Here is a 13,577-nt window from a genome sequence, read left to right on the forward strand (position 1 = left end):
TAGAGCATCTTCTTTATAGAAAACCTCTGTTTTGTTAGACATACCAGGCTTTTTAAAACTCCCTTAACTACTTTGTCTCAAGTCATTTCAGAGGATTTAATGGTAAATCACTTTTTACCTGGTCTCAGATGTTTGCGGACTGACATGGAACATCTCTCTCCGGAACATGAGGTGAGCCACTCTGTTATCATGTGTTCTAATATCTCCTATGCAAAATTGCGTTCCTTACGTGAGGCTTATTTATGATATGCCATGTTTCATTTTTTTAAATCTAGCTGAACATCATCTTGTAGATTTTTTTTTTTTACAAATTGTGATATCTAGAGTGACTCTTAGCATCTTGGAGTCTGTTTAAGATAACACATTTCTTCACTTTAAATAATGAGAACTTAGTAAGATAATGATGTAAAATGGTTTTTAACTATAAAATGTCCATTTTTGACCATCAGCTTTCTTATAAGCAGAATTCTATTTTCTATCTGCATACCTTCATTCCATTCTGTTTGTCTCCTATTTCCCCTCCTATCATTTATTTCCTATTCTGTCTTCAATCTGTTTTTCTACAGGCTTTTCCTGTTATAATGTTTGACTTCCCAGTAGTCTGTGCTCACTCTTTGACCAGTCACATAGTCAGTTGGTACATGGGCCTACTCCCAACTCAGAGCCTTTGCTCAGCCTGTTTTGTATAAAAGTTATTCCGTCATCTTCTTCAGGTTTTTGGTCCAACGTCATCTTCTCCAAGAAGCTTTCTCGAAACACCTCCATGTGAATTATCACATTCTTCACCCTGGCCGTTCTAGTATCCCTTATCTTAGTGTTTTTTCCAAAGCCTTGATAATATATAATTTACCTGTTTTTTTGTGTGTGTGCTTATTGTCTATCTCCATTACTAGACACAAGGAGAAGACATTGTCTCTTTCCTCATTGTTTACAAAGTGCCCAGCACATACTAGGTAGATAATAAATGCTTGTTTAGTGCCTTCCATGCCCAAACCATGAGCCAAGAAAATTCAGGAAGGCTGTTCAGTTTCTAGTGAGAACAGCAGCTTACATCATTCACTGCAAGAATGATCTTACTTCTTTGACACCCATGATATGTTTCAGTAATCACAGAGCTATACTTGGTCTGTCTCAATTCCAGACATTTAAGTAGAAAATAATTGCTTTTTTGCAACCTGGAGAAAGTAAAGGACATAGAACAGAATGGCTTTTACTGGGAAATATGTGCTTGATCATGGTACATAAACATGTTAAATGTGTGAAAGTACATGCATTTGATTTTTAATCACAGAGGGGAAATAAAATCAGATTTAGAATGGAGGCTAGTGAAAATAAAAAGAAATTATTAAAAATGTATATGATTGAGATCTCTTAAAGCTATTTATTCATGCATTTAATCTAGCAATCTAATATGGATCCTGTAGGCAAGTAACCAGCAAAGACTTTTTAGGTTATGGGGATATTAAAAATTAGGAGTTGGTGTTGTGATGCAGTGAGTTAAACCATTGTTTGCAAACCAGCATCCCCTATAACAGTGCTGGTTCAAGTCCCAGCCACTCTACTTCCAATCCTGTTAATACACCTGGGAAGGTACTGGAGGATGGCCCAATTTCTTGGGCCCCGCCACCAATGTGGGAGACCTAGATGGAATTCCTGGTTCCTGGCTTTGGCCATCCCTGGCTGCTGTTTAGAAGTGAACCAGCAGATAGAAGATCTCTCTTTCTCTTTCTTTCTCTGTTACTCTGCCTTTCAAATAAATATGTAAATCTTTTTTAAACTTTTAAATAGAAACTTTAGATTAAACCATAGTGTTATACCATGTAAACTGTTTTACTTCACAAATTTTTTTTTTCAGGTCATTTTAAGTTCTATGATTAAAGAATGTGAACAAAAAGTAGAAAACAAGACCGTCCAAGAGCCTCAAGGGTAAAAATTATTTTCTTTTTTAAGGCTTCATCTTAACATTAATTTCTCTATATAAATTTGCTATAGATGAGTATAATGTCTCCTGTATTATTTTAAGTCAGTGGTTCTCAAATGCTATTGGTTTGTAAACCATTTCATCAGAATTACTTAGTAAATTCAAAGTTCAGGTGTCTACCCCATACTCTGTTCATTCCTCTTGACATTCTGATTTAGCTTAGGGATCTGATTAGAAGCTTTCAAGAGATTTTGATATGTAGCAAGATTGGGGATTCACTGGTAAAAACAACAGAAATTGTGACAGGAGTTCTAAGACGTAACCATTCATTGCATTAGGGAGTGTAAACTTGAGAAAGTTGTAGTCAGATGCTTCTAACCAGACTAATTAGCATTCAAGGATTCAGAGAATTTAAAATATGGATTTAAAACATGGATGTGAGAGTGTACAGTTGGGCATTTCAGAGTAGGAGTGATATACAAATGGACTGTTGTATACTCTTACTGAAATAACCTTGAGCAATTAATATTTAAGTAGACTCAGAAGAACTCAAAAGTGTTTCCTCTAAGGTTAACTGTCGGGATGAAGTATTTCATCTTAACAGTCCAGATATAAACCTACACACACACACACACACATACACACACACACTCCTTCTTGCTCCCCACTCCCAACACACAGTTTTGCCTCTCTGGTGTATTGAAACTCCTTCTTTAGCTTTCCAGGTTGGAAGGAGTTCTCCATGTATCCCCACCATTTTAGCCATGGAAAGTTAAAATAGTAGAAGTACAATGAAACAGTAAGAAGTTTGTGATCTGAACAGAAAATCCCTAAAATTAACATGAAAATAAAAACTACTATTCATTTGTTGTACAGTAAACATCAAGATTATTTGGTGCCTTCAGATTATTTAAAATGCTCAAAGTTTTGCAAGAAAATTGAGAAAAGCTACATGTGAAATGCATTCTACATGAAATTTCATGGATTTACATGGAAGAGTTTAAAAAGCAAAAATTAGGCAACTTCCTAAGATTGCTTCTGCTATATGGCCTTCCTTTGAAAACTCTTTTAAAAACCGACAGTTTACTTATATAATCATAGTTTTCCATGTTACTATATATTATTTCAAATAAACAGAAAATATGAATTCCCATATATTCCCCACCAAGTTTAAACAAATTACAATTCATAGTCGATTTTATTTCATCCACGCCCCCCTTTTTCCCTCTCCCATACTCTGATTTGTGTCTCTAAAAGTTTTATTTTTAAAAAACATGAACACAATTTCATTATCACACCAAAATTGTAATTTCTTAATATCATATGGCCTTTGTTAAAACTTCTGATTGTTTCTTAAATGGCATCTGTGATCTATTGTTTTTTTCTGTGCCATTTGTTTCTTAGAGTCAGGATCCACATGAGAAGGTGTTCAGTACATTGCAATAGGTGGATATGCGAAGTCTCTTTTATTCCATAGATAGAAGACTCCCTTTCTCTTTTTTTCTCTATATAGTTTACTTGTTGAACAAACTGACCATCTGTGCTTTAGTTTCCCACAGTCTAACTTTTTCTGGGTGCATTTCCTTTGTGTTGTTTAACATGTTCTGTGTTTCCTGTAAATTTGGCATTTGGATGTAGATCTGGAGACATAACCAGAATCAGGACATGTTTCTTTTGGCATGACCGCCTCTTAAGAGGAGGTATATTTTTATCAGAAGATAAATGTTTGCTTCTCTTCTTTATTGGAATATTAGTAAGCTGCTAATGATTAAGGCCTAACTTCAGTAATTCACTAAAAATATACTCTGATTCTATCATTTTTATGTCAGTTATGAGCTAGAATGCTTCAGCAAAGAAAAATTTACTCCATATGTACTATGTTGCAGGGTGGTACAATTTTTATAGTAAAAGCAAGATAAATGTTTAATTCTTTCTGTTTACTTACAAGTTTTCAAAATAATGAAGTAATTCATACTGCTATGATAAACAGCTACATGGATTTTTTTTTGAAATATCATTGTTATCTTATGTACTTAGACATATTTGATGTAATTCAATACATTAGGCCTATTGCCCTTATTGATGCCAAATTATCTGATTTTTTAGCCAATTGGAATCTTTTCAAATGGATTCTTAAATTCCTTCATTGCAATCTGGGATGACAGTGTCATGAACATACTCCTTTTTGAAGAGTAAGGGCAAGAGAGGGAGACAGTTATAATTTGTGTGTGCCTTGTTCCTAGGGATTTTTTTAAGTCATCATTTAGATTTGCAAAGCTTTATGACATAGATTTTTTAATCCCTTTTCAGTTATACTCTAAAAGTATTTTGGGCATATATTTTATATTTAATATTAGAGGATTCTATAAGCACCAAATAAAGAAAAATATTTAAAATATCACAACATTTTATCTGATAATCTTTATCTCACTCATTTCTGTAACAAAATCATATGTGTAAAAATACTAACCATGTTATTAGTCAACAGTTACTTATGTAACTGTTCTGCAAGAGGGACTCAGAAGACTGGGCATGATTCCTTCCATTAGTATGCTCATGGTCCTGTAGGGAGTCAAGGAATTTGCATGACTTTACCAGAATAGAGACATGAAAATTCCAAATAAACGATACAGGCGATATGCACTGCCAGAGTCAGACATAATCTGTTATAATTTCTCACCTGCAAAAATGTCTTCGTTTTGGTCACTGTACTTAGGGTTGAAGATAAATAAATAAGTATGATAGCTTTGCCCTCCAGTAAATTATATGGGTGTAAGACTAGATCAGATAGGGCTATGGCATTGTTGTCACATGTCACAGGGAATGTTAAACATCCATGTTGAAATTATCCTGGTTACGTAAATAGGAGACCTTCCTGGGATCACCAGAAGAGGCTTATGGGTACTCTGCATGCTAAGTTATGCCATGCTTTTGCCTTCTCCAGGTCTCCATGATTGCGATTCCTTCTGCCAGGAATATTCTTACTTTATCTAGTTCCTTATTCACCCTTTAGGACAAAGCTTAGATGTCACCTCTCCGAGAAGCCTTCTTTGACCCATCCCTCCAAAGTCTATTATAATAGATATAATAGATCAAAAGCACAAGAGGAAAGTCTTAAAAGTGAAAAAAACTGCTTCTAAAATGGAAGGAAACGTAAAGATGGTGCAGATAAAGATATTTACATCTGTAAGGAATACAAATATGAAGCATACATGGATTTCATCCTTATAGAACCTTGGTTTGGAGCAGTATTTTCAAATTGCAGATCATGACCTGTTAACACATCATTACATTAATTCAATTGGTAGTGATAAGCATTTTTCTCCCCAGAAATAGAAAACACAACATAAGTAATATAGATGGGTGTTTCCTTATGATATTTCAGTTACCTGAATGTACTATGGATCATTATGTAAAATGTACCTCTTATTATGTGGCTCTTCAGCAGAAAAGTTTGAAAAGTACTTATCTGGAATCAGAAAGTATATGCATAGAGTTTTGGTTCCTTTGTATTTATTCAACACAGTTCATTGAACATGAGTTGTTCTCAAAGGTGAGCTTAAGTGAGCCATATTCCTTTCCCTTAAGATATTGCCGGGTGAAAGTTAAAAAAAAAAAGCAGTTAAAAGTATAGTAAACACTAAAATAATACCTGCAAATGTTTCCAAAGAAGAAGGAATACAGGAATCTTCAGGTGTGAACACTTAACTGGAGAGGCAAAACAAAGAGATTACATGCAGAAAACAATTGGCTCTGAGCAAATGACAAAAAAAAAAAAAAAAAGTGTGTTTGGGAACTGTGAGTAAAGTAGCACAAACAGTATGTGTGGGAGAATGATAGGGACAAGGCTATGAAGGTAGGCAGGCACCAGATACTAAAGAATTTTACAGGCCGCTCAGAGATTTTGACTTTATCCTCTAGGCTAGGGGTTGGCAGCAGGCTTTCTCTTTAAAGACCCTGAACACTGGTTTGAGGTTTACAGACCATCCAGACTCTGGCACAGCTACTCAACAATTGTGGCAGGAAGGCATCCCTTGACGCCATGTAAATGATAGGCAATGCTGTGTTCCAGGAAAACTATTTACAAAAAACAGGCAGCAGGCTGGAGCTGGCCTGCCAGCTGTGGTTTGTTGACCCTTAGACCCTTTGGCTCTCAAGTGTTAGGCCTGTTAGAATCACCTGGAAATTGCTAGATGCCTTCCCCAGAGTTTTTGACTCAGAAAATATGAGGCAAAATTGAATATTTCCATCGATAACAAATTCCAAAGTAATGGTGATACAACAGGTGCAGGAAACACACTTTGAGAAACACAGCTTTAGAAGTCAGCCTTTAGCCGGCGCTGTGGCTCAATAGGCTAATCCTCCGCCTTGCAGCGCCGGCACGCCGGGTTCTAGTCCCGGTCGGGGCGCCGGATTCTGTCCTGGTTGCCCCTCTTCCAGTCCAGCTCTCTGCTGTGGCCCAGGAGTGCAGTGGAGGATGGCCCAAGTACCTGGGCCCTGCACCCCATGGGAGACAAGGAGAAGCACCTGGCTCCTGGCTTTGGATCAGCGTGGTGCGCCGGCCACAGCGCGCTGGCCACAGCGGCCATTGGAGGGTGAACCAACTGCAAAGGAAGACCTTTCTCTCTGTCTCTCTCTCTCACTGTCCACTCTGCCTGTCAAAAAAAAAAAAAAAAAAGTCAGCCTTTAGTAAATACAGAGAAGCAGGTGGAACCAAATTGGAAAGCTGTTTTGGAAACTGATGATGAGATCAGTAACACTTAAAACCAGAGACCAGGCCAGTACTGCAGCTCTCTTGGCTAATCCTCCGCCTGCGGCACCGGCACCCCGGGTTCTAGTCCCGGTTGGGGCACTGGATTCTGTCCCGGTTGCCCCTCTTCCAGTCCAGCTCTCTGCTGTGGCCCAGGAGGGCAGTGGAGGATGGCCCAGGTCCTTGGGCCCTGCACCCACATGGGAGACCAGGAGGAAGCACCTGGCTCCTGGCTTCGGATCAGTGCAGCACGCCGGCCGTAGCGGCCATTTGGGGGGTGAACCAACGGCAAAAAGGAAGACCTTTCTCTCTGTCTCTCTCTCACTGTCCACTCTGCCTATCAAAATAAATAGTAAATTAAAAAAAAAAAGATAAGTGGCAATTAAAGGCTTACTGTTAGAGGAGTAGTGGAGGAAAGGATAGATGGTTTCATTTGGAAAGGGGGCTCTGACAGGGAAGAGAAGAAGGCCAGACATGGAATTAGATGCAGATGGAAAACGAGCTTATCTGAGAACTAAACAATCCAGAGTGATGTCTGGAATCAAAAAGCAGCAGCAGTGATCTGTAATTTGCAAGACGGAATGGCGTGAGGAGAGCAGGTGTCTAGGAAATAATAGTTCTACAGAAGGCAGACCACATATAAGACTTTGTACAGGTTCTGAAGCAATAGGAAACAGAAACTAGTTGGATATGAGTTGCAAAAGGAAAGATCTCAGGGGCCGGTGCTGTGGTGTAGCGGGTAAAGCTGCTGTCTGCAGTGCCGGCATTCCATGTGGGCGCTGGTTCAAGACCCGGCTGCTCCACTTCTGATCCAGCTCTCTGCTATGGTCTGGGAAAGCAGCAGAAGATGGCCCAAGTGCTTGGACCCCTGCACCCACATGGGAGACCCGGAAGAAGCTCCTGGCTCCTGATTCAGATCAGCGCAGCTCCGGCCATTGTGGCAGGCCAATTGGGGAGTGAACCAGCAGATGGAAAACCTCTCTCTGTCTCTCTCTGCCTCTCCTTCTCTCTCTATGTAACTCTGACTTTCAAGTAAAATAAATAAATCTTTAAAAAAAAAAAGAAAATATCACAGATTTCCTTGAAAATTTGCAATAATAAAACATGTTATTATATGAGGCAGCCCAGTTCATTTTTCCACCTCCATTTAAAAAAAAAATTATTTATTTATTTGAAAAGCAGAGTTACAGAGAGGCAGAGACAGAGAGAAAGAAGACTTCCATTCTGCTGGTTCACTCCCCAAATGGCCTCAACAGCCAGAGCTGGGCCTATCTGAAGCCATGAGCTTCTTCCAGGTCTCCCACCACGGGTGCAGGGACCAGAGCACTTGGGCCATGCTTCACTGCTTTCTCAGGTGCATTAACAGGGAGCTGGATCAGAAGTGGGGCAGCCAGGACTCGAACCGGTGCCCGTATGGGATGCCAGCACTGCAGGCTACAGCTTTACCCACTACACCACAGCACCAGCCCCCATTTCACTTTTAACAACTCCATTTGCTCTCTCACTACCTCTCTCATTTCTTCCATTTCCCTCCCTCTCTCGCTCCCTCTCTCTTAATCTGTGTTACAGTCTCTTCCTAACAATGCCTTCCTTCTAAAATAGGTTTTTATTATTTAGCAGAGGAATGAGAGGATACAGATCCCTTTGTAAAACTGATAGGATGTTAAATGTTTAAGGGGAAAAAATGCTGTAATGCAGCGATTTTGAGAAGCTTTGTAAAAGAGATACTTGGGCCGTGTACAATAAATGGGAAGAATTAGAGGCACTGGAATTAGGCTGCATTTCCAAAAACATTCCCCGGTGATTAGGATGTATATCAGATGGTCTATTTAGCTAGATACAACTCTGCAGATACACATTATGCATCTAATCTTTCACATAAAACATTAGGAGTCATCTGTCGAGTCACCTGACTGCTCTTTTCCAGGCCAAATATTCATTCCTTTCATTTTTACCTTGTATGATAATAGGCTTCCTGTCTCTTTAACATCATTGTTGCCCTCCTCTTAGACTATCACTAGAACTTGACAGTATCTCAACTATGGTCTGACCTATATATCCCCTTTTCTTAGGTACAAATTAATGTATCTTTTAACTTCCACTGAGTTTTCTACAAATAATATAACATTGTAAACCTTGAATATTAAGGAAACACACCATAGAAAAGACAGGATTTGAATCAGGCTGTGAAAGATAAGTAGGCAATGGATTGAAAGATTTTTAAGTTGAAATTGATTTAACAAAAATGAGGCAAGGCCAAAGACTAAAGAGGGCCTAAGAAGGAAATGAAGACTGAAAGAAAAATAAGCGTTAGGTTCTGCATTTCTTGAATACTAAACACATTTTATCTCATAGGTAGAAAATAAGCATTGAAGACTTTTGAGCTGAGGTGTGGAATAAAGAAGTGGTTGTATTTCAAAGTTTACAAAGAGATGAGATCCAGAACTGTTGGAGTAACTTAGTTATAAAGTATTGGCATTTGGGGCAGAGGTTTGACACAGTGGCTAAGACCCCCACATCCCGTATCAGAATGCCTGAGTTCTGTGTCCAGCTCTGGCTCTTGACTCCGGCTTCCTGCTAATGCAGAATCTGGGGGGCAACACTGATGACTCAAGTTTAATTGGGTCCCTGTCACCTATATGGGGAAACCTGGATTGAGTACCTGGCTATCTGCCTGGGCTCCTCCCCAGCCATTGAAGACATTGGCAGACGGGAGTTCGCTGTAAATGTGGGGGGGGGGGGGGGGGCAAGGTTGGGGGACTCTCAAATAAATAAAAATTACACTTTAAAAATAATATTGGCAGTGGAGATTAAAAAAACTGTAAAGGAGGTGTTTGTGAAATAAAATCACAAGATTTGATGATTGGCTTGAAATAGAGGGAGCTATTATAATGATAGTGATAGGAAGAGAGGAAAATGGTAGAATCATTGGCAACTAAGGAAATAAGAATGAGTCGTTTCTGAAGTTAGAGTATAAAGAAAACTGAGATGCTGGCCTTCTTTAGAAACAACAGTAATATTGCACTGTCGGGAGAAATGATATGATTGAATAAATATTTTGAAATCATCCTTATGTAGGTGATATTTGAAAATTTGAGTAAGAGGTAAATGCTGAGCCTTATGGAGGCAGCAGGAAAGCAGTCAAGTCATGAAGGGAGAGAGCATTGGTGTTCTGACAGAAGAGCACTGGAGACACAGGATGTTCAAGGCGCGAGTTGTATCTGGCTGTAACTGAACAATTCATAGTGCACAGACCACTCAGGCCCACAGGTCCTTGGTAGCAGCACATACCTGGTGCCATAGATTCAGCACACATCTCTTGAACACTTGCCATGCTTTGTCCTTGACATGTTCAAGAACATTCTCTTATTGAATCCTCAGAATATTTTGCAGTAGAACTTGCAAGCTGTGTTTTACAGATGAGGAAACTGAATCAGAGATCTAAAGCATCTTGGCCAATGCCAGAAGCAATATATTGGTTTCCTGAATCTATTACAGGACAGTTGTTGGGTCACTAAAAAATTGTTCTTGATCAGTATTCTGTTTGTGGTCAATAGTGTGATAAATTAGCATTGTTTAATAGTTGTTTAGAATGTGTTTACTCCCACTTTTAGCACATAGGTGAAAACAAAATTAAGAAGAAATGGACTTGAAGATGTTGATTGAAATTAATGGAAATGACAATTCGGGGCATGATATGACCCAAAAAAACAATGTATCATAGGATTATTTTTGGTATAATATATATAAACCTTATTGTGATTAATGTATTCATTTGTGAAAATGGATAATATCTATCTTCTTGGATGGCTGTTTCTTATAAGTGGAATGATGCTGATAATAATAGTAACTCCTGACATTTATGACATGCTATTATGTGCCTAGTGCTGTGTTAAGCACTTCATAGTTATATGAGGAGTCTTGAGAAACTTTGTGGAAAATACACATTATTTTAAAAAAAATTGTGATTTTGAATTTTCTTTGTTAAAATAAAGTTGCTTTTTCCATTTCCCTACACTTTTTGAAGCTCTTCATATAATCCTAATAGCCTTATGAGGTATTTATTATGTGGATAGAAAGGTTAAATAATTTACCCAAGATCACACAGCTAGTAAATAGAGCCAAAACTTAGTTGAGTTCACACTTTGTTCCTGACCTAGGATGGTATATAAAAACTCCCCTCCATTAATCTGAGTTTCCCTTTAGTGATACTACTTCAGGATGTATTAATGATATGTTGCTGAGAAAAGTAGATATTATTGTTATTTAATTACTTTACATGATTTTTGAAATTTCCTTTCTAGATCAATGTCAATTGCTGCAAGCTTAGTGAGTGAAGATACAAAGACCAAGTTTTTAAACAAAATGGGCCAGTTGACAACATCAGGTGCCATGTTGGCCAACGTGTTTCAGAGAAAGAAGTAGAAACAGGAAGGAAGCCCCCAGTGAACACTAAGATGGACCTCAAGACTGGTTGGTTCCTTGTACTTGAAGTACTTGCCTTTTTTATTTCCTCAGTTTTATGTTTTTACGTTATAATTTTATCCTAACCTCCAAAGATATTTGCACTGCTTTTGATTATTGCTGTATATTTGTTGATTTTGGAATTACAAATGTGGTAATAGAAAATTGAGTTGATAGTCTGTACCAAGTCCCTCTTCTTTGTTCTTGTCTTTCAGAATAATTTTTATACATATATAAATATATATATATATATAGTGAAGAGGTTTTTTTTTAATTTTTGGATGGGATATTAGCAAATATCTGTATTATACTCTAAGCTATTACAATGGTACTTAAAATAATGTAAATTTGAAGTCATTGTTATAAAGTAATAAAAGTGGAGATTACTTAAGTATTTAAATTATGAAAAGATAATACAGACTTTTTATTGTTTCTTAACTGACTAGAAAGAGCCACCAGCATTACTCTGTGCCTTTGGACTTCAGTTTGTGTGTTCTGTAGGAATTGTGTGCATTCCATTCACACGGGATTTCTTTAGGATGCTGTGATGAATTTGAGTTACAAATCCTACAGTAAATAGATAACGATGAACCACCATTTCAGAGCTCTCATGGATATTCTTTAAGTGCTATTTAAACCTCCCCAGCACTTCCATGCATATAATGGGCTTTCCAGAGGAAGGACAGCACATAAGCATGGGGAGTAAATTTTACAATGTGGTATGTAGTAGATTTAAATGCGAGAAATAATTGTACTGAGAACAGCTAATAATTGTGAAATTTTTCCCAAGTTGAAAAACAGAAGAAAATATGGTTTGAGTCTGAAATTTAATGCTTATTTATATAAAACATTTTAAGATATTTTCTAATGATTTTAACTTTAGAGATTATCTTTTCATTCTGTTTGTTATAGAAAAGTAGGAAAAGTTAAGGACATTTGGGGGCTGTTTTTTTCCCTCTAAACTAAAAATGACATTGGGTAAATTATTTCTGGTTAGTTACCACGTTGTCCCTTAAAAATCAGTGACAATTCTTGTGTTTGATGTTTATTACATAGAGTCTTGAATTAATGTACAGTTCCCCCTGGAATTTGCTAGTTGTCTGTACAGTAATGCAACTTGAAGTAGAAAAGAATGCTGGACGTAGAAAGAGTGTGATTGGTTTGAGCAGTTTATGTGTGAGGCCTTTTTGAAAAATGACTATTTTGATAAAGAGAATTCTCATTTGAGCGTAGTTGATGCACATAAATGATTCTCATATCTGTTTCATAAACTGATTTAATATACCAGAAACAAAGTTGGATTACATTCACTTCCTGGGAAAGCTGGTTTACCACACATACAAGCTAATAAAGTTAATTTGCCCTAGGCAAAGCCATTTAAAAAGCTCATTCTGCAATTAACTTATTTTACCTACAATAAAATAATTGTCGACTAACTAGTCTTCTGAAAACTGTTGGATTCTGGGCATTCCTGAGAATTGAAAGTGGCTACCTTTCATGTCAAAAATGCTGACCTATTATAAATAAAATGTTTTTGCATACCTGTTTTTGTTTTGTTTTTGGCTGTGTGTTTTATTTTCATTTTGAAATTATATTTCCATCAAAAAGAAATGAGAGAGCATATATTTATGAAAATATGTTACTATTTTAGACATATAATCTATGTAAATTATGTAGTTTTTTTTTACTTTTACTATAAAGGGACTGTATTGCTATAAAACTAATACATTTCACAAATTATTCACAAAAATATTTAAATTCTAATTTGCTTTGAACATAGTAGAATAAGTATATAGGTTACCAGATGAGTGGGTTTATACTGAATCTATGAATGTGAAACCCATGAATACGGAGGACCAATTATAATATATTTTTATTGTGCGAATATTTATTAATGAGTAAATCCATGTATTTAAATGCCAATGCTTCTTTAAAACTGCAGCAGCGGCCGGCGCCGCAGTTCACTAGGCTAATCCTCTGCCTGTGGCGCCAGCACCCTGGGTTCTAGTCTCGGTCGGGGCACCAGATTCTGTCCCGGTGGCCCCTCTTCCAGTCCAGCTCTCTGCTGTGGCCCGGGAAGGCAGTGGAGGATGGCCCAGGCCCTGCACTTGCAGGGGAGACCAGGAGAAGCACCTGGCTCCTGGCTTCGGATCAACACAGCGTGCCAGCCGCAGCGCACTGGCTGTAGTGGCCACTTGGGGGGGTGAACCAACGGCAAAATGAAGACCTTTCTCTGTCTCTCTCTCTCACTGCCTAACTCTGCCTGTCCAAAAAAAAAAAAAAAATGCAGCAGCAGGCAAGATACACAATACATTTCAAGTTAGTCTCTCTTATGCTCTTAAATATCTTGAGATTTCACATTTTTTTCTTTAGCAAAATAGGGACTTTTCACAAGTAAGAGACACTCATTAAGACTTGCATGTGGTCTTCCAAAACAGAGCA

The 13,577-nt window shown here is 37.8% G+C and overlaps 1 protein-coding gene across 3 annotated transcripts in view; it reads left to right on the forward strand.

The window, feature by feature from the left end:
- RELCH (RAB11 binding and LisH domain, coiled-coil and HEAT repeat containing) overlaps window positions 1-12,674 on the forward strand; it is a 128,916-nt gene extending 116,242 nt beyond the window's left edge. For all 3 annotated transcript variants that reach the window (XM_062201766.1, XM_062201767.1, XM_062201768.1), the window contains exons 27-29: window positions 83-171; window positions 1,856-1,926; window positions 10,976-12,674. In XM_062201766.1, coding sequence (XP_062057750.1) covers window positions 83-171; window positions 1,856-1,926; window positions 10,976-11,096 — 281 coding nt within the window. In that variant the 3' untranslated portion in view covers window positions 11,097-12,674. The remainder of the gene's footprint in view (window positions 1-82; window positions 172-1,855; window positions 1,927-10,975) is intronic.
- Window positions 12,675-13,577: the final 903 nt, after the last annotated feature.

The sequence above is a fragment of the Lepus europaeus genome, chromosome 9 (genome assembly GCF_033115175.1).
Source record: "Lepus europaeus isolate LE1 chromosome 9, mLepTim1.pri, whole genome shotgun sequence".
NCBI lineage: Eukaryota > Metazoa > Chordata > Mammalia > Lagomorpha > Leporidae > Lepus > Lepus europaeus.